General features: G+C 35.2%; 1 protein-coding gene and 1 long non-coding RNA gene across 5 annotated transcripts in view; both read right to left on the bottom strand.

Annotated features, from left to right (window-relative positions):
* Positions 1 to 8799, bottom strand: part of LOC136839352 (uncharacterized) — an 18817-nt gene extending 10018 nt beyond the window's left edge. For both annotated transcript variants that reach the window (XR_010853301.1, XR_010853302.1), the window contains exon 1: positions 4386 to 8799. This is a non-coding gene — a long non-coding RNA (uncharacterized lncRNA). The remainder of the gene's footprint in view (positions 1 to 4385) is intronic.
* A 3341-nt stretch (positions 8800 to 12140) lies between these two features.
* Positions 12141 to 20528, bottom strand: part of LOC136839351 (uncharacterized) — a 105298-nt gene continuing 96910 nt past the window's right edge. For 2 of the 3 annotated variants that reach the window (XM_067105251.1, XM_067105252.1), the window contains 5 exons: positions 19340 to 19481; positions 15909 to 16033; positions 15243 to 15329; positions 13749 to 13904; positions 13019 to 13103 (listed from right to left, as the gene is read on the bottom strand). In XM_067105251.1, coding sequence (XP_066961352.1) covers positions 13059 to 13103; positions 13749 to 13904; positions 15243 to 15329; positions 15909 to 16033; positions 19340 to 19481 — 555 coding nt within the window. In that variant the 3' untranslated portion in view covers positions 13019 to 13058. Of the gene's footprint in view, positions 13104 to 13748; positions 13905 to 15242; positions 15330 to 15908; positions 16034 to 19339; positions 19482 to 20528 lie in introns of all 3 variants that reach the window. The other variant, XM_067105253.1, reaches the window with a different exon arrangement.

Here is a 20528-nt window from a genome sequence, read left to right as displayed (position 1 = left end):
TGTGACGTATTGCAGCAAGTTTCATTTATTTACTCTGATGACTTGTAAGTCAAATGACGGTGTTATTGAAACGAAAATATGTTATCCCGTCAGCTGTTAAGAATACCCAGCATGAATAACTCCAAGAACTCTCTCTATTCCACCCTCTCGAGAAAGGATATCTTAGTTACTTCAGCTTGTTAAAAATTCTGACAAAAACCTGTGAGGTCCCGATCGGTCGCCGGGACCCTCCAGGGCACCCTCGTCTCAAAAACAAAAATCCTGCGCGACGCACCGAGTACTCTCAAGAAACAAAGATCCATTGCTCCTGATTCAAACGATCTTTTAAGCATTTTTCAGAAGCTATTTTATGACATTGTTAAAACTGTAATTACGAACGCATGTCAAACATTGCAAGCTTTCTAACTATATGCACTGAACTCTTTCCAATTTGTATATAGAATTGTTAACCATTTTTCCAGGTGTGAGAAAACACACCAGACCGATCTCTGTTTTTCCCTTATGTCAAACGGTACTTTACGCTCGCAAGAGTTCTTGACCTGTCCGAGAATACACTTCATTCTGCCTCTTACTCGCCACCTCGTTATAAAGCAAAAAATGCCACTAGCCAGGTCTAAATGCACCATTTTGTAAATAGTCTGAATGCATCACACTGCATAAAAATGCGCTTGTTGTCTGGTTGATTCTGGTGTCATAAAATTTTTGTCATTCTTAAGAGAAACTGATTAAATCTCAAAGTTTTTTGCTTGTTAAAAGTAGTTATTAAGTAATTTAAAGAATAGAGAGTTATTTCTGTACTGAAGCGTTTATATCATTCATCCTTTTTATCATATTTGATATCAATATTTTATTTTATATACTGTACTCTTAGTTTATAGATTATGAATTTTTCTGGCAGAAATTTTAAAGTGTCTTGTTGGTTTTGTAATATTCTATTTTTATTCAGAAACGGCTAGGCTTGTAGTTTAAATTAATAGGTAACTACCTAGCAAGATAGTAAAGTTTTAAACTTCTCCCTCATAACAATGTGTTTGTTGGTTTTGTAATTATTTTTATTCAGACTTTTAAAATAATTCACCTTTATCAAAAGAAAATAATCCTGCAAAGTGAATATATATAGTTAACAATATAGTTACCCAAAGAACAGGTGTTAAGTGAATTAAGTTGGTGCATTGGGAACATAAGGAATAATGCATTTTAATTGGTTAATTTTAATCTTCTTCTCATATCATAATGTATTTGTTGGTTTTGTAATATTCTTACTGTATTCAGACTCTATAAATGATTCACTATATCAAGGAAAATATTGCAAAGTGAATATAATTAAGTTAGTGCATTGGGACCACAAGGAAAATCACTTTAATTAGGAAGTAGCGCATTGGGACCAGATACTAGGTGCATTCGGACCATGATACATGGTGCATTCAGACTAGTGCTGGTGCACTGAGGCATTGGTGCATTGAGGCATTGGTGCATTGAGGCATTGGTGCATTGAGGCAATGGTGCATTTAGTCCATAAACCGTTATAAACCTTTAACACTTCAGACAAGGTACTTTAAGAACACCCGTAATGAAATAATAATTTATCCTGAAGTGTGTAGTGAACATTTTAATATCTGTTTCAACGACAGTCGGGAAAACAATCGGTTTTCCTCACCCGAGGAAACTCAAGGCTACTTCCTTGTAGTGGGGCGGTTAACCTCAGATTTTTGGACCCGATCGTGCATTTTGGGGTAGAAGCATGAAACTTTGCACATGTCTACTTCAACCACCACTGAACATTTTTGGATATGGACCCCAATCAGCCCTATCCCCCGATGGCCATTATGGGGCTTGCAATCTAAGGACCATTATTACCCCATATTTTTGTTATTTCAGCCACATTAGACTAACTTTTGACTCCATTACTTCCTCTCATATGTATAAAATGTGTTGTCTGTCTTTCCCAAGTCTCTACAAATGAATTTCAACATATTTACATAAGTTAAAATAATGTCTGCCATTTTCAAAATAGCTGACATAAACGTTTACTCCTTCGGTAATACTTTTAGTATCATATTCTATTATTGCAAATGTTCAGATCAAACCTCATAACTATATTCAGCATAATTGCAAATGCACCAATAAATAGTGAGAGCGTTAAAGTAGACAAATTTTTGTATAAGAATGTATATTTGCATAAGGATATTCATTCATTTTTCTGAAACATCTGACATATCTCTAACACAACATAAGAGGCGATATTTGAACTCACTTTGCTACTTGCAACATAAACCTTATACAACCAGTCAGAGATACTTAATACAAAAGAACTACTTGAAGGTGGACTATTTTAGTCTATGGTTGAGCATATCCTACAACATCCATAATGAGGTTCCAGTTTACAAAAATTCAAAATGTATATCCATAATCATTATAACTGCAATAGAGACAAAATGAGTCACTTCTGAAAGCATCGTCCTTCACAAATACCAAGAGCTGTGCACTTCAAGCCATTTGCGTAGCATTTGCAGGCAGGTGCACATGCTGTCTTGCATTTACAATGTATAAGTTCATAGCAGCTTTCTTGCGCTTGAGGAAGGGTTGTCCACTTTGGTACCCAGGATGATCCATCTTGCTTCTCCCATCCCCAATCTGCAGGATCTGGTAATTCAGGATCCTTTTTGAAGCACTTGTCCCCGCACATGGCCACCTTGATACGCTGCTTGTGTTGGGGGATATGCTCCAAAGCCCTGGACTTTCTTGCGAACAGATGTTGTCTGACTTCATTGACTTTGGTTAGCCCTAACATTCTGTAGCACCAGAGTGCCACAAACTGTTCCAGGAGGCTCATTATGTTGTCTGGAATCTCTGCTGGAGCTTCTGCCAACATCAGAAATGCATCCGTTACCCCATCAAATACATTCCATGTGTCCCAGGCACTTAATTTGCTCTTACCAGCAAAAAGAATGAGGTACCGTCACAGCCGGTAAAGGCGTGGAAGACTGCCAATGAGTTTGCTCTTGAGGAACCCAAAGCACCAGCTATTCCATCTGCAATGTATCTGTGATGCTTTCCGACCCCAAAGGATACCCATACTTCTGACAGGTAAGGTATTTTGTGCAAACTGGACACAATGATAACAACATCAGTGTCAGTATATGGTCCCTGTATGAAAGGTATTTGCCCGGTTTGACAGGTGGTTGACATGTTATACTTGCTCCTGAGGACCTTTTGCCTGCCCTGGGGCCTGGGCAGTCCGGCAGGCATTAATGTCTGACCCTGATGTTTATGAGTGCAACTACCCTCAGATAAATTAATTTATCTACAGAAAGCAAAGCTGCAGCAAAATATTTACAATCTGGCGATCAAGAACAAAGTTACCACTAAATGTCCGGAAAATTTGACTCAATGGGCAAACTTTTTAGAGAATTTTCTCACCAAAAACATATGTTTAGATACTAAGACCAACGCTCATCATTTTAGAGGCCTCCTAAAGTGGTTCTAACCTTTTTATTACCACGCCCCCTCTAAGAGTGGTCAGAATATTTTTTCCTCCCAGATTAGGAGGAAATTAAAAAAGGAGAAAGAGAAGGAGTATCCAAAAATATAAAAATAATGGTAAGCTAAGTTTAACTAGAGTGGTACTTAGACCAGCGAATATCAGTTCTATCATTTTTAGAATGCCTCCTAGATGAATCCTGATGAACTTGGTCTTCTGGCGGCCATTTTGAAAATGGCTGCCCTGATTTATATTTTTTACATTTTTTTACTTGGACCCATCTCTGATCACTTGATAGGATACGAAAACCCATTACTTGACAGGTCAGAATGTTTTTGAGTGCTGAAAGGCAGTCCAAAAGTGTAGTTTGCATGAAAATATGGGTAAACGAGTGACAATAGCCATCAGGAGGCACTGCTAATTGGGGTCCATATCCAGAAATGTTCTCTGGGGGGTAAAGTAAACTTATGAAAAGTCTTACGCTTCTGCCGCAAAGTGCACGATTTTTTGGTATCCGCCCCACTATTCAATATAGAACACACAGGATGGGGGAAGCACGCCAGCCATGCCATCAACTGATATCTCATAAGTACTACTTGTTACATTAAACGAGGTCCTATAGGAGGCCTTGTAAAATATAAATTAAACCCAGGGCTTTTATCCTACTGCCTAGTCATTCTAATCGCCCTTTTCAAGAAGTATCATTCCATAAATCACTAATCATTTTCCTATACAATATTAATGGAACTCAAGTCCAGTTTCTCTACTGGAAATGGTCGGCCATATGGCCGTTCCCCAGGGCAGCTTTCAACTTGAGGATGAAACGCCTTCATAACTTGATTATATTTTTGGCCGAAACCAAAGATCTCGCTCAGTGGATGAACCCAAAAACAACAAAACGTACCTTTTCACAACAACGTCCGAAAAATGTGGAAAAATCCTACGAATATAGCTGAGAATCCCACAGACGAAACACAGTCCTACCACTGCCCTCTTTTTCTTGCGGCAATAAAGGCAAGAATCTTGGCTTTCGAAGTTCCGGCTGCCTTTAAAAATCCTTGGACCAATCAGAACGTCGGTGACATTCCTTTTCAGACAAGTGAGGGGGAACCAACCCTCTGATTGGCTGAACAAGACAGGCTTCTTCCAGCTGACGCTACGTCACCGGATAACACCGTAACTTTAAAAATTTGTGAAAAATAAATGCATTGGAGCTTTAACATACAGACTAAGAAGAGGCACATTTAATTTCATATTTGATGCTTGACTGAATAGGTAGCTTGGTCAAGATGGGCAAGTCAGGGAAGGTCGCAAATACGGCGAAATGCAGCAGAATAAAGAAACCAATTCAAGTCCTTTTTGCTTGGATTATCTGCTCTATCTAAACAGCCATTTAAAGTTATCTTACCACAGCTGTAAGGAAACGGCTGAACTCTATACTCATTTTCTTTTATTATTGTGTGATTTCTAATAAATACTACGGCTAAAACTGTAGTAGGATTTACAAAACATGTACACTAGCTTCGTACCGTGAACCCCGCCCCCCAACTCTCTCTCTCTCTCTCTCTCTCTCTCTCTCTCTCTCTCTCTCTCTCTCTCTCTCTCTCTCTCTCGGAACAAACAATGTTCCTCCCGGGAGCAATGTGCGGTTGAAATGAAAAACTTGGTAACAGGGACGTGAAATTAAAACTGACTTTACATCGACTTCGAATTCAAATAAAAAAAAAAATTGGCAAAATACAGAAAAGGTGCAGATTTTGAAGAATCACAACAAAGTCGCTAAATAAAAATTGCTGCCCTGACTAGGGATTAAGTGTTAAGGGTTCCTGTTTTAAATGAACCTCCCTCCAGCTGTTTCTATCTTGACTGGCTTAGTGTTGGTGTTGATAATGATATCAACTTTACGAATGGTATTATGATATGGCTGTTATTAGCATTAAACTGAATTAAAAAATACTCATAGGGCATGAGTCTTGAAATGGAGAAACAAATCCACAGTTATGTATATGTACATATATTTAAAGATAAATATGTACAGAGCTTTCGGGAATCTGTAGAGATTTAACTTCAAATATATGTACATACACATAACTGGGGATTTGTTTATCCAATTAAACTGAATATTATTAAAAATCAACAACATGGGTACAGTAGAACTAGATCTCCTCCTCACATTGGGATCGAACCCAGGACTCTCAAGTGCAATAGAATACTTAACAAATTTCTCCTTACAAGTATAAATGAATCGATCATAATACTTATTACATCTTTATATTAAAAGATTGAGACCTTTTGTTATTACCGTCATCCGCATATTTCTTCAATATATCTTAAGTTATGGAAAAATGGTGTCTCACTTGTAAACAAACTTCCCTATTATGAATGAGAGAAAGCTAAATGCATCTGGCAGAACGCAACTGTGAACGGTCTTAACTGTCTTATTACATGTCTATCTGTAACTAAAATGTGAAAACGTGTAATAATGTCATTAAGTCAGTATTGAGGAAGTTAGTTTTGCTAAGTACAAATGTTAATAGCGCCCATTGCTCTTACCACATAAAGACAGTGTGTTAAGCTCTATTTCTAATAAATAGCAATTTTTTTTCCAGATATATTAGAGATGAGCTTCGCGGTATCCGAAATAATTCGCTGCGAGGCTTTGTACAGACAAACTTACATCTCGTTGTGACAGAGAGAAATGACTGCATAAGCACACCTGAATCAATTGGAAAATGTTTTGTTGTTTATTAAAATCTCATTTCTTGTTTTGACCTCGGCTACATAGTTTAAAAACTATATCAATACGAGCAACCGAAATCAATTAAACCAAAGTTAAAATCATAACGTAATATATACAGTAGGTGTATAGCAGTCATGCAAGTTAGAGTAATGGGTTACCTGTCAAGTGCATCATTTCCAGTACATTCACATAACAGTCATACATACTGCATTACTTTATGGATGGCCTCTTGATTGCCTGGATGAATACTGATAATGTACAAAGTTATAATTTGTCTAAGCACAGTCCTTTGACTGACTGATGGTTTGATATCTATATTGTATTAAAAATCTAAAACATAAAACCTTGACATTATATGTGAGATGCCTAGTCAGTCACAAATTCAGAATCTGACTTGAATGGTCTGGTCTCGAACTCATTATCGGACCGGATGGAGTGGATTCGAACTCAGTATTGGTTTCAGAAACGGTGAACTCGACCATAACGCAGTTAACCATTAATTAGGCCGGTGGTATACAAAGTCTGCTAATCACCCTATTCTCTGATGAACCGATCGGTCGTTTTGAGGACAGCTGAAAGCTATGCAGATCTGATACTGAGGGAAAGGCGAGTCATTCAAAGGGTAAATGTTGTGACTGACCATACACAGATTCCCACACCAAACCAGGTACCGTTCTATTTGACTGAAACCACTCATTCACGCTACCTGACGATTGTGTTCTTATTATGCAATTGCTTTGCCTCGTGGTCTCGTGAAACTATAAAGTTTTGTCTACTGATTCTTAAGAGCATAATCATTTCCATGGCAGCAAAGGTACCTCATAAGACTGCCTTGATGGCATAGAGTTTCTGAAATTCGTGTCAGAAAAACAATCATTTAGCACTTGAAGAAAACAGTTTTTCAAGTCCAGCAGTTCTGCTGTAATAAAAATTCATAGAAGTATTTTGCAATATATATCAAAGAAGGTAATAATCTATTACAGTCGGCGGCAGGAACAGATAAACAAAAGTTTGTCAGAAGAAACGAAATCCTTTGACAAGCGCTCTTATGACTTACCAGGAGGAAATGATGAAGGCCCAACTTCTCTAATATGTTACAAAAGTCCAAGCTGTCAGTATCTATCACTAGTAAATCCTGGAGTCACACTCGTCTCCATATAGAGCCAATCAAATAATGGTAGTATAGCACATATGATGAGAATAAATACACACAATTCTAGGTAAAACTCAATGCAAGCTGTCATCAGGAACTAAGGCGATGACCAAACAAATAAATAACGAGTAATCTACAGTATTCGTTTTATATGACTACAGGACAATAGATGGTTATAATTACTGAAAGGTATTTTCGCTCTGGGAACTCCCAAAGAATTCTAGGTAGTTACTTGAGGATCATTTATAATTCCAGATGTCATCGGTCGGCAGGACTTTTGGAATCGTTGCTAATTGGGTGGCATTAACAAATTATTTGTACAAGTGCAGATGACCTATAAAATATTAACCGTTAATGCACTCAGTGCACATTGCTTTTAGGTAAAGCAAAAACTATGACGATGGGGACCTAGGATCTATCACAAACACCTTGTATAAAATTATCCTCTTGATTTATTTCATATATCATAGTGTTTTTTCACATCAACCACAATATTTCTCATATATGTTATTACCTAAATACAGACAACAGTTTAGGGATAATATAATAGATATCTATAATATTTACAGTCAACATGATTATATATGTATATACATATTAGAGCAACCAGCCCCCTGGAAACTGAACTAATTCTTTTCCAGGGTGCATATTGTCTGACACAGAGCTGAGGGGCTTGTTGCTTAAATATCTATATAGAAAAATATACATATATATTATATATTTCAACGATGTAAGTCACATTGTGTGTTTCTAAACTATTCAACTGATTAAAATGGCACATCCACTGGTTACCTTCCAGACAGTCTGTAGGTGTTTCGAACACGTTCCAAGTCATCTGAGGTTAAATAAGGCCACAGGCCCAAGAGCACCAGAAAATTCGCTTTAGAATCACTTCTCTCAATCCTTTTATCTCTGCGAATCGGACGATTTATCAGCATTTGATCGAAATCAAACCTCGTATGAATTAATAAATATGGATAACCGGTTATCATCATCTGGGAAAAATTATGAACAGAGAGGGTTTACCCGCATCAGCACACCTTTAGTACAAGATCATGCCGTCACCTAATGATAAAGTATTATTTTTTTATGAAACGACATCATACGCGATATTCTCTCTTTAAGATATGCATACACATAAAGGCACATGCATGGATGAATACACATTAACGTACGCATGAATTTCTTCAGCACTGCAACATCTTTAAATGGCTAAAGCCTTTACAATCGGTCTCGACACCAATATGCAAACACCTTCACAACAGATTTGAATTCGCTTTGATATTAAATGATGGGAAAAGCTTAGGATGAATTGAGTTATATATATTATATATATGATGTATGTATACACACACACACACATATATATATATATATATATATATATATATATATATATATATATATATATATATATATATATATATATATATATATATATATCTTCATGAAGCTACAAATGTCGTTTTAATATCAATTCACGCTGCTTCAGGGAATATCCCCGATGGGGAATTATCACCGAAGAGGAATTTTTAAGTGATAAATGGATCGGTACTGCCGGGTCTCGATTCCTCGACACACAGTACCTTCCAACGACTCCATTCGACGGTCAATGCATTGAGCCAAATTCGACGGTCAAACCGTTGAGCCAGGTCGAATGGAGTCGTTGGAAGGTATTGTGTGTCGAGGTATCGAGACCCGGCGGTACCGATCCATTTATCACTTAAAAATCCCTTCGGTGATAATTCCCCCATCGGGGATATTCCTGAAGCAGCGTGAATTGATAGTAAACGACATTTGTAGCTTCATGATTGTATATAAATCACTGTGCGATAAAAATTTCATATATATATATGTATATATGTATGTATGTATGTATGTATGTATGTATATATATATATATTTATATATACATACACACACACACACACACACATATATATATATATATATATATATATATATATATATATATATATATATATATATATATATATATATATATATATATATATATATATATATATAAAAATGTGTAAGTGGATTAAGACTGAGGTCACCAGTAATCTCCTGGAGACAGACAAAGCAAAACAACAACACCATCACAACAGTTGTTAAACCTTTAGAAATCAAATATAGTGAACAGCATAGCAGAAATGGAGTGTGTCTCTGACTCAAGACAGAAAGATGTTTCTCATTCTAATTTAAGACTGAAACAACATTAAAAACATCAACGGTTTCACAGCAGATGCTGGCCTGTTGTTATATCAGGTGTTAGGAATAGAATATATATATATATATATATATATATATATATATATATATATATATATATATATATATATATATATATATATATATATATATATATATATATATATATATATATATATATATATATATATATATATATATATATATATATATATATATATATATATATATATATATATATATATATATATATATATATATATATATATATATATATATATATATATATATATATGTATATACATATACAGTATATATGCATATATATATATATATATATATATATATATATATATATATATATATATATATATATATATATATATATATATATATATATATATAATATGCAAATTTCAGGATTAAGTTGGTCTCTTATCCTGTCTATTAAGATACGACCTCAATTAACCCTCTGAGGAAAAAAAAAACCCACCAAGGCCACAGAAATACAGTTTTTGCAGAAAAGCAATTGCGAAGAGAATTGCAAGTCACAAGCAAATTACTGCTTGGGGAAGCTGTCCAAGGTCCTTTGGAAGTCTCTACGAGGTAATGATAAAAATGGTGCACTGTCTCTCTCTCTCTCTCTCTCTCTCATATATTTATTTCATAGAGACATATTTTAATGAAGTGAACTATATCATTTTCAATGAGATCACAATATTTTTCCATTTACTTAGAAATCAGTGTAAAGAGAGAGAGAGAGAGAGAGAGAGAGAGAGAGAGAGAGAGAGAGAGAGAGAGAGAGAGAGAGAGAGAGAGAGAGAACTCTAGTACATGAAATATATTTCTAATGAGATCATTGTGGTCTATCTGCTATTTCACAATCGGGAGAGAGAGAGAGAGAGAGAGAGAGAGAGAGAGAGAGAGAGAGAGAGAGAGAGAGAGAGAGAGAGAGATGACAATTTGCATAATTTTTACCTTTCATGCCTTTTTTTGTGCGCATTTAAGGAAAACTGGATTAATATTCTTTTTAAAAGGTAGGAACTTTTTCTCTCATACAAAAATATGAATATTTATTATATATTCTTAAAGAATCGTAGGCGGATTTTCAAACATCATTCACTTCTTGACTGTATTAAATATAAATATTTCTTATTATATTTTCCATAGTTCTACTTCACTGAAGCATAAATATGAGAAAAATCATTTCTTTCTTTTCATTAATTCGATGTATTTTCATATTATTTTACGTGCAGCTGAGAGATAGCAGATTCTTCCGTAATCGGATCATTTTTTCATAAAAAGTCCTATTAAGCTTAATTTTAAGAAGTTAATGGAAAAATTTATACAATACTTTTTTCGAAATTTCTAAAAGAAAAGTAATGCCAAGGAATTTTAAGTCAAAAAAGTCAATGAAAAAATCTATACAATATAGAACATAAAATCAGGTATTTTTATACGATAAAATAACACTATTCACATGTATTTTATTCCAGGTATCATTCACTTTAAACGTGGAATTATCTGACGTCCAACCAGCGGACCGAGCGCTATCTATGTATGCATTTTGGCACTGATTATAAAAGGCGTAATACCATTTAGATGATAATTGAGTCTGCCGAACAATTAAGAAGAGCCACAACATTTGCAGATAGGAAATTAATGTACACAGATATGTATATGTCTATGTATGAATATATACATATATATGTATATGTGTATATATATATATATATATATATATATATATATATATATATATATATATATATATATATATATATATATATATATATATATATATATATACATACACACACAGTATGGTACCTTTTCAACCTCAAATCGTTTCTCTTAATAGAAGGTGGTACCAGAGAAAATACAACACAACAGTCACTTTCACCTTAATACATCAACATGTATGTAAGTATGTATATATGTACGGTTGTGTGTATGTATTACCACTAACAAAATAACCAAAATCAAATCTTATGTTAACCATCCAATAGACTCTGTCTATCCTATAACGCATCTCGAGCCCACAGGTACTGGGCTCTATACCGAAAAACCTAACATAGAGCTGAAACTCACAGAGCAGAGTAAATCAATATCAGATCATGTACTAAAAACCAACATATTTTTTTTTTTACATATTCGCTACTGCATACAATGTATTTCCTTTTTACAGGAACATAACTGTTGATGGTAGTTCCATAGCAAGTGTAGCTGACGTTATGTGGTTGGGAAAGCTCAGAAAGAACTTTTAAGCACAGTAAGTATGGATTTTATGTGTATATATAGTATGTAAAAATATATATATATATATATATATATATATATATATATATATATATATATATATATATATATATATATATATATAATGTGTTTTATGCATGTTAATCACAGGAGGTAATTAACTTGTGGGGTAAATTTTGCATATTCCTAAACAGGTGTTTGTCTAAGGGTATGTATGTATGTATGTATGTATGTATATATGTATGTCTGTCTGTCTGTACGCATGTATGTATGTATGTATGTATGTATGTATGTATGTATGTATGTATGTATGTATGTATGTATGTATGTATCTGTATAGTTTATGTGTAGTTCATATATCGGCAAGTACTGTCGCGATTTTATTTCAGATCAGATCGCACTTTTTATATGAATCGATGCTGAACAACAAGGAAACCATTCACCTCAGCCACTGATGAAATATGAATGGAAATTCAGAAATCCTTATTACAAGGGCCTTAGATTCATTCAACAGCTGTCTTTCACTTTCACTTATAATCAGATGAATGACTTTACCGGCTAATTCCGCAATTCCATTCTTGAAAACAACAGAAGGCAAAATATGTAAAACGGAGCACTTAAATAATAAACCAAAAATCACAGAACACCAAAGAAACGTCTCAATCACAAATCACAATAAACAAAGACGAATGAGTTGTACCATCACGGTCGACAGCAACATTAACAAAAGAGCGTCTTATAAAATGTTCACTGAAACATTCACTCAAGCAACAGACGTTTCACAGCGTATTTCCACAATGTCCACCACACATGAAGCGAAAATGGAATAATTACGATGGTTCCTCTCGTCGAGAATAATAGGACACTAAGCTCTGTAAGTACATACAGAAATGGCACCTTCATTACGAGTTCCCGTCCTTCTTTTCCCTGTTTCTTAACCGAGGGAGACATTCCACTTTCTCAAACAATCCTCTTCTCTCTCGAGTCTGAGAAGAATTTTAAGAGACAGGCGGCTCGGTGTTTCAATATCCCCATTCTCTTTCCAGCCCGAAGATTTTTCCCGTCGAGATCCGCGCTGCTCCTTTCTCTTCTTCCGGAGCGTAAAAGCAGTATTCATATTTTCTAATGCTTCTTCTCTTCTTCTTTTCTTCAGCTCGCTGGAATTATGGTATTTTCTTTTGTGTTGGAGGCATTAGTTTCTTTTTTTTTTCTTATTCATAATACTTTCCTTTTTGAGACAACCAGATGTGGCGATGCTGGAAGGAAAGATATGTTTCGGTTAGAAATTCTTGGCTGTACAAGGGTCGTCTTTGTTATCGAGTTATAGTGAAGAATATGACCATAATTACAAAAATACATGATCATAGAAAAATGGAAAAAGTGAAAGCTGTTAAATTTTTAAGATAAACTTCAACAGTCAGCTCAAAACTAATTATCCGCCTCCATCATTGCATTCTCATTTAGAATTATTCTATTTACTTTCGTACTAAAGACCGACTCATTAATATCTCAGCGCTTCAGTGTTGCTTTTGCTGTTGATATTATTATTATTATTATTATTATTATTATTATTATTATTATTATTATTATTATTATTATTCAGAAGATGACCCCTGTTCATATAGAACAAGCCCACAGGAGACAATGACTTGAAGTTCAAGATTCCTAAGAATATGCAGTCATTTGAAAGAAGTAACAGAAGGTAATATGAAATACAGAAAGAAGAGATCAGTTATTGGAAAATAAAAACTTAATTAACAAAGCAATACATAAATAGATAAAAACGTCAGCAAATTCTAAAATACAAGGGTAGTAATTCATCGCATCATCTCTTGAACTTTTGAGAATCCAGCAAAAGCAGTTTCGCTCGCTCGTTGTCATTCGCTTCCTTAAGCACTTACCACCAACTCTGCTCCCTGATAGAACTCGGGCAGTTCCCTCTCCCTGACGCTCTGGTAGAGAGACAGCACCAGAACGAACGACATGATCATGAGAATCACAACCGCTACCACGAACATCACCGCCCACCAGTACCTCGGCATGGCCACCAGCTGGTACTGCGGAGAGAAAGCAAATGTCAGGTTGTGGCGTCATGGTTCAGAGATGGATGAAGCTGGGTAAATCATTCTTTTTAGACTGTTTACCATGAAAAGAAAGCGAATCTCACATTATGACGTTATGGTTCAAAAAAAAAAATAATTCGTTCTTTAGTCTATGAAGTAAACGCAAGCGATTTAATATCATAGACGAATAGATACAATTTAGATGTTTAGTCAGTGTTTATCACGTAGGAGGGTACTGCCGACAGTGTGCCTTGGGAGGTTCTTTGTAGCTTCCTTTCGACCCTAGTTGCATTGCCGTCAGCCTTTTACTTTCCATATGCTCTCTTCGGTCTTTTTTTTTTATTTAGCTGTCTATCTTCTTTAGCTTTACATTGCACTATTTCCATATGTTAATTTAGAACCAATCCTTCGGGAAAGTCTAGAAATATGACTCACCTGTCCTGTGAAACTAATCAGTAGTACTAGTAGTGATATTATAATGAGAACGTGTGTCCATAATGTCTTCTTTCTGTGCGTAACACAGACAGCCTATAGGTAATGAACTCCAAGTTTAATGGTTATAATATAATATTTTAATGTGATTGATAATTATAATAAAAGATAATAAACAAAGACTCATCAAACTGCTGTATTTAAATAGTAATATTTGGACGGTCATAACATTCGTTATACCGCTGGCAGTTTAATTATCTAATTAAGTCACTCGGGACTTGGTCAGTTCTTGAATAGGTGACCACTAAGAAAAGGCAAAGCTGATGGTTCATAAGTCCCTTAAACATCCACGATGAAGGATGTGGGGCCGCCAAGCAACCTCATCCCATAGAGACTTGGTGTGCGTGTGTTTGTGTGTGTGCGCGCGCGGGCAAGGGACCCTCCGTGGCACCACAGCGCCTACTGTCTTCACTGGAACTTTAGAGGTATTTTTAAAAATGACTCATCGCAAATCAGTGACGTCAATACTCTTTAGATAAAAAGGATTATGAATGAATATGACAATATTTATAATTAAAAATGATTTATCGCAAATCAGTGACGTCAATACCCTTTAGATAAAAGATATTATGAATGAATATGAAGATATTTATCACCCGATAAGATTTGATTAGCTTATGAGCGCGAAAAATTCATAAATTTTAATCATTGCTCAATGCTTAGACGGAGGTGATTGGGGCTGAGTGTAGCAAATGGGTCTATATGCTATTGACGAGGCTGCAGTGTATATAAAGAAGCTTCAATATTGGAAGATTCACGCGTGGAGGTTTCATCTTTGTTGTACATTTTCCCCTTATTGGGATATGTGTATGTTTTGTCCTTCGACGAATGAGATCTTACCCATAGCACAATTCCAAAGATTGATATGGTGAGGAATATGGTGATCCACTGCACCACCATCCATGGCACCATCATATACGGGGTTTCCTGGAAAGAAAGGTACAGTTTTGTCAGTGCCAGAAAGCGAATACTGGTGCGAAAATCAAAATATTTAATTTGTCTTATTTTTTGGGAAGTTTTTTCCTTATTACAACATATCTGGCATTCCAGTGAGTGTGTGTGTGTATAAGGGGAGACAAAACAGGAGAGAGAGAGAGAGAGAGAGAGAGAGAGAGAGAGAGAGAGAGAGAGAGAGAGAGAGAGAGGCTTCAGTATTTATAAGTTTTTTGTCACATGATTTTTTTCCCCTCAGCCACCTAAGTTAATTGTTTTCCAGATGGTGCATTTTGATTCTCAAACTGTCATGAAAGGACCAAGACATTAAGATTAAAAACTGAAGATTTTTTGTACCTTTAATCCAAAACAAATTAGTAAAAACAGGACAGAGACCTGAAATAGAATGCAAATTATATGCATATTTAAAAAAAAAATTTGATCTCCTCATCAATCCAGATGGCAGCCTTTAATTGTATACTCTGCTGAAGTGCTCTCATTTACCTAAAAATGAGCAATGTATATATTTCGTAAATCAAGAAAAAATGCACCCTGAAATTGCCAAATTCTCACCCTGATAGCTGCAATGACGAGAAGTACATCGACCACCGTACAGACGAACATGAAGAGCAGCGTTGCAATGATTCCCCATTCAATGTACATCATCTCGGGGTCTTTCAGGTTGAGGTCCTCGGCACCTGAAAAGTACACAGTTGCGTCATAGGCAATTCGTAACAACTGGTGGAAACTGAAAGCGTACAGTACAATTACACTTGCACAAACATGAGATATATATATATAAATATATATATATATATATATATATATATATATATATATATATATATATATATATATATATACTGTATATATATGTGTGTGTGACATATATATATATATATATATATATATATATATATATATATATATATATATATATATATATATATATATATATATATATATATATATATATATATATATATATATATATACGTAGATATCTAAATGTGAAATGAAATTCACCAGGGGATTATCTGTTGCCCCTTATTTAATATCTCATAGTAGGTCGGGAAAAGGAAAGGCAAACAATTAAATGTCACCAGGTTACCAGCTCCTTCGAAAATATAAATCAAGAAAACTCAGTAAGAATTCTGCATCTGAATATTACACAGAATTTAACATTATCAGACCTTGGAATTAGATTCCTTTAACTCTCTGTAAGAACAGTATGTATTGTATAAGTATGCACCTAAGAATTTATATAAAAAAAGATAAAAAAAAAAACTTATGCACCTAAGAATTTATATAATAAAAAAGAACTTTACCCTTTGCCTAGCAGAGTGCATCAACCAGTATTTGAAGATTTCATGAAGGAATGAAGAAAAATTGTACAGCATCCTACACAGAATCCTCCCCTTGGCCCAACACCTTATCATACCTGTTGCCTTTCAGACAAAAACTCAACGACCGGTCCCACAAGAGGGCGAGAGCCTCGAGTGCGCACATGTGGGTCCAATTTCAAGAGGCTCCAATTATCCTACTTGAACCCCTAAAATAGCGCGCTCCTTTCGACAATGCCAAACCAGTGACACAGGGCGACAATTAGCTATTGCCATCCGGCTTTCTCTCTGTCCATTTCGAATGCGACGGAGTCATTGAATTTCTTGTAAATGGTTTTTGTCCTGTTAAATGAAGTAACTTGATAAAAGTGCCTTCTGCAGAAATAAAAGTGATAAAAGTGCGTTTTGTAGAAATAAAAGTGATGAAAGTGCGTTTTGTAGAGTATTAAAAAACGTAAGATGGGAAAAATACGAATTTCAGAATAGTTTTGAATGTTAAAAATAGGCTGAAAATAATAGTCAAGACAAGATTGATTAAAAAAACAGAAAAGTTTCAGTAGAAAGAAGTAAAACCGCTAAAAAACTAATTTCAAAATGGTCTCGAGCGAGTTTCGTGCATCATTAAAAAAACAGGATAAAAAAATGATAACATGTTGCACCGTGTTCAAAGATTTCTCGACAACAAGGTATCTGAGTCTTCCAATGAGAAGTTTGCACTCAGTATGTGCGTCTTGAAAAGCAAGTTTCTCATTTAAAAGGCCGAACGAACGCACCAAGCAACGCACGTATCCGCCTCATCCCTCGTGATAAGTTGTGCCACTCACTTCCTCTTTAGCATATCCTGAATTCAGCCCCCCGGATGTTTGAGCGATTGCGTAGCACCTGCTCAATAGGTCTTTGTGCGTTTTACTAGACTGAACAAGAGGAAACGATGCTACTTATCTCACTTGTGCTTTTATGGAAGGAGAGTTCAGCCGTGGCCACCGGTTCAACACTCTACAGTGAGATGGATGACCACTGATCACAGCAGTGTGTGTGTGTGTGTGTGTGTTGGCTGTGTGTTTATGTACGCTGTTTGTTCACTGCTGTGTGTCAGGTTATGTTAAGAATCGAGAAAACGAGATAAGAAGAGAGACTACCATCAACACTAAACAAGAATGAATTGCATTACAATGTTGCAACGCAGTGAAGAAACGTGATAGTTACGAACACACAGACTTCCTTTGTACCATGCCTCTAGTGCTTTGGTTACAACTGGTGTAAGGAACAAATCCTTGTACGTATTTTAAATATAATGATTTTCAAAAAAACATTTCCTGACGATTCTCTCAAAACACAAATTGAGGAAAAATACAGAATGACAAAGAAATTTTAAAGGCAAGTAGGATAATTTTAGTTATCATCATCTGATCATTATCCCATCTTAACAACCAACCATTGTGTGTCAAGGTTAAGAAGAAAAAGGAAATACCTCTAACACTGTTCAAAAAATAACATTCACTTCATTGCGAGAAAGACATACAAAAATTCGAATGTACCAACTGCTTTTGTTTTGTGGAGCTAAATAAAAATGGAATGCAATGAAGAAATATAATTAATCTGAATGCTCACACTTACTTTAGTTTGTACCTCTTCTCATAAATTGGAAAAAAAGTTCCCAATATATCTTTTCTTCATATCTTCCGACAAAAAAATGAATGAAAAAAATGATAAAGAAAAATACTCGTGCAGATTTCATCTGAAGACAATTGCACCTTGGAAGATATAATCTTTTACAAAAATGTTAAAAAAGATTTTTGCTTATTACTACTGTCCTACAAAATTTAGATGAAAATGCTGCAAAAATAAATGATTCACCAGATCTTACCTTGTATGAAAAATTTTTGATAAAAAAAACTGTTCCAGAAAGACGCATTGGATGCCGGATAGCTTCAGATCATCATATTCACACAATTCATATAAAAATATTTAATTTTTCTTTATTTCTAATTCCTAAATATTCATGTGGATGATAAACTGTTGGTAAAGGGGATTATCCCTCACGACAAATAACCTCAAATTGAAAACAATCCATTATCTTGATAAGGGAAGACTATAGATCTTTCTTGGGCCTTGAATAAAATTGCTGTTAATTAATTTATAAAATCGAATGATGAAGCTGAAATATTTTTCTATGTCAGATATATTTATGGGTCTATTCGAACTTGCAAAATAAAGGGATGGCGTCATTTAACATGCACTATGTCTTTATAAATATGAAGATAAAATCTCTTAACCTTATTTAGAATTAGGACTACAATCTACTACTACGAACTACTACAAGAGTCACTCGACAGCCGTTCACTTTCTTTCCTTGTCACTCGTTGACTCTCACGGGGATCTGTTGTGTTTTTGTGTTCGTGCTTGTCCTCTCTCTCTCTCTCTCTCTCTCTCTCTCTCTCACGCACACGCGCACGCACACACACACACTCACACACACACACACACACACACACACGCACAGCAATGTTATGATAGCATTTCTCTCATTCAAATCTGAAGGAATCCGTAGGTGTCCCGTCTCCTGTTTTCTTTTTTAATTTATATTTTTTTTTTCGTGTATCCTTCACCACCACCACCACAGATCCACCCCGCTTTCGCCAGGTCCTTTCACTCTCTCACCTGACTCAGTACCGTTTGGTCCGTAGACTTTGATGGGATTCTGAAGGTCGTGGTAGGTGTTGTAGGCCGTCTGGATCACCTGGTCGAGTTCCTCGGCCGAGATCAGCAGGCAGCATACCGCCCCTCCGCCCAGACTCAGCACCTGAGGAAGACAAGGACGCCAATGGCTCCGTCAGTAAGGTAAGGTGGTCCGGAGCAACTGTGCAAAAGATTATTTTACTTATTTAACCTTGATAAGGATGAACGTAGTCTTAGATTCTTTGTTCCAATTTGTAATTTTAGATACAGCTTATTTTATTTCATTTGTGGGTAGGCTATACTCTATGCATCATTCACAAATAAGTTATTATCTTGTATTCATGGTATTTTATTTACTTATTTTTGTTTATTTATTTTATTATCAACTAATGCACTCCCAAGTTCTTTTACTATTTTATTTGGCTATGCACTGTATCTGGCTCGACTATACGAATATCATTAATTTATTTTGATATATGTAAACGTACTCCTAGAAAGATATATCAGTTAATCATTACTACATGAACTGTTCTACTTTCGAACAAAACAACAACAAATTATTCTCACGCAAATCCTTAAGTGGCCTTGGTATAGCAAACTGTTCGTAATCCTCTTGGAATAATAATCAGAATATGTTATGCTGCAATTAATATTTTTTAATGTATAACGAAGCTGTCATGCTTTCCGGATGCCTGTCAATCACAAAGATTAACCGGCTGTCATTAGGGCGAAATTATGGCGATAAAACAACACTTGAGAGCAAACAGGAAGTTATTTGCCTTTCTCCAGTTTTATTCCATTCTACTTCTTTTATAAATCTACTGCCTGTTAAACGATACAATTAGGAAAATAGCTTCTAATTAAAGGGATACAATGAAGAGGTTGTAGGATTCACGGTGTCCTTGAGATGTAACGTGTCATATCACGGATACTGGGAGAATGTATATAAAGAAAATTAACTTAATTTTTTTAATTGAATTTTTTTTATTGTAAAAGAGTAGTAGATACGTTTAAAATGAAAAACCCCATAAAGTCAGAATTAGTAAATATGAGGCAAAGGAAATTAAGAGAGTTCTTTTCTACCAAAAGCTATGTTTTTATGGGCTAGGTATAAAAGGAAACAAGAAAAAACAAAGAAGGCATAATTTTTCTCCCATGTTCTTTCAGTATC

Source organism: Macrobrachium rosenbergii, chromosome 6 (genome assembly GCF_040412425.1).
Source record: "Macrobrachium rosenbergii isolate ZJJX-2024 chromosome 6, ASM4041242v1, whole genome shotgun sequence".
NCBI lineage: Eukaryota > Metazoa > Arthropoda > Malacostraca > Decapoda > Palaemonidae > Macrobrachium > Macrobrachium rosenbergii.
The sequence above is the reverse complement of the archived record's forward strand: the minus strand, read 5'-3'. Positions and strand labels throughout refer to the sequence as shown.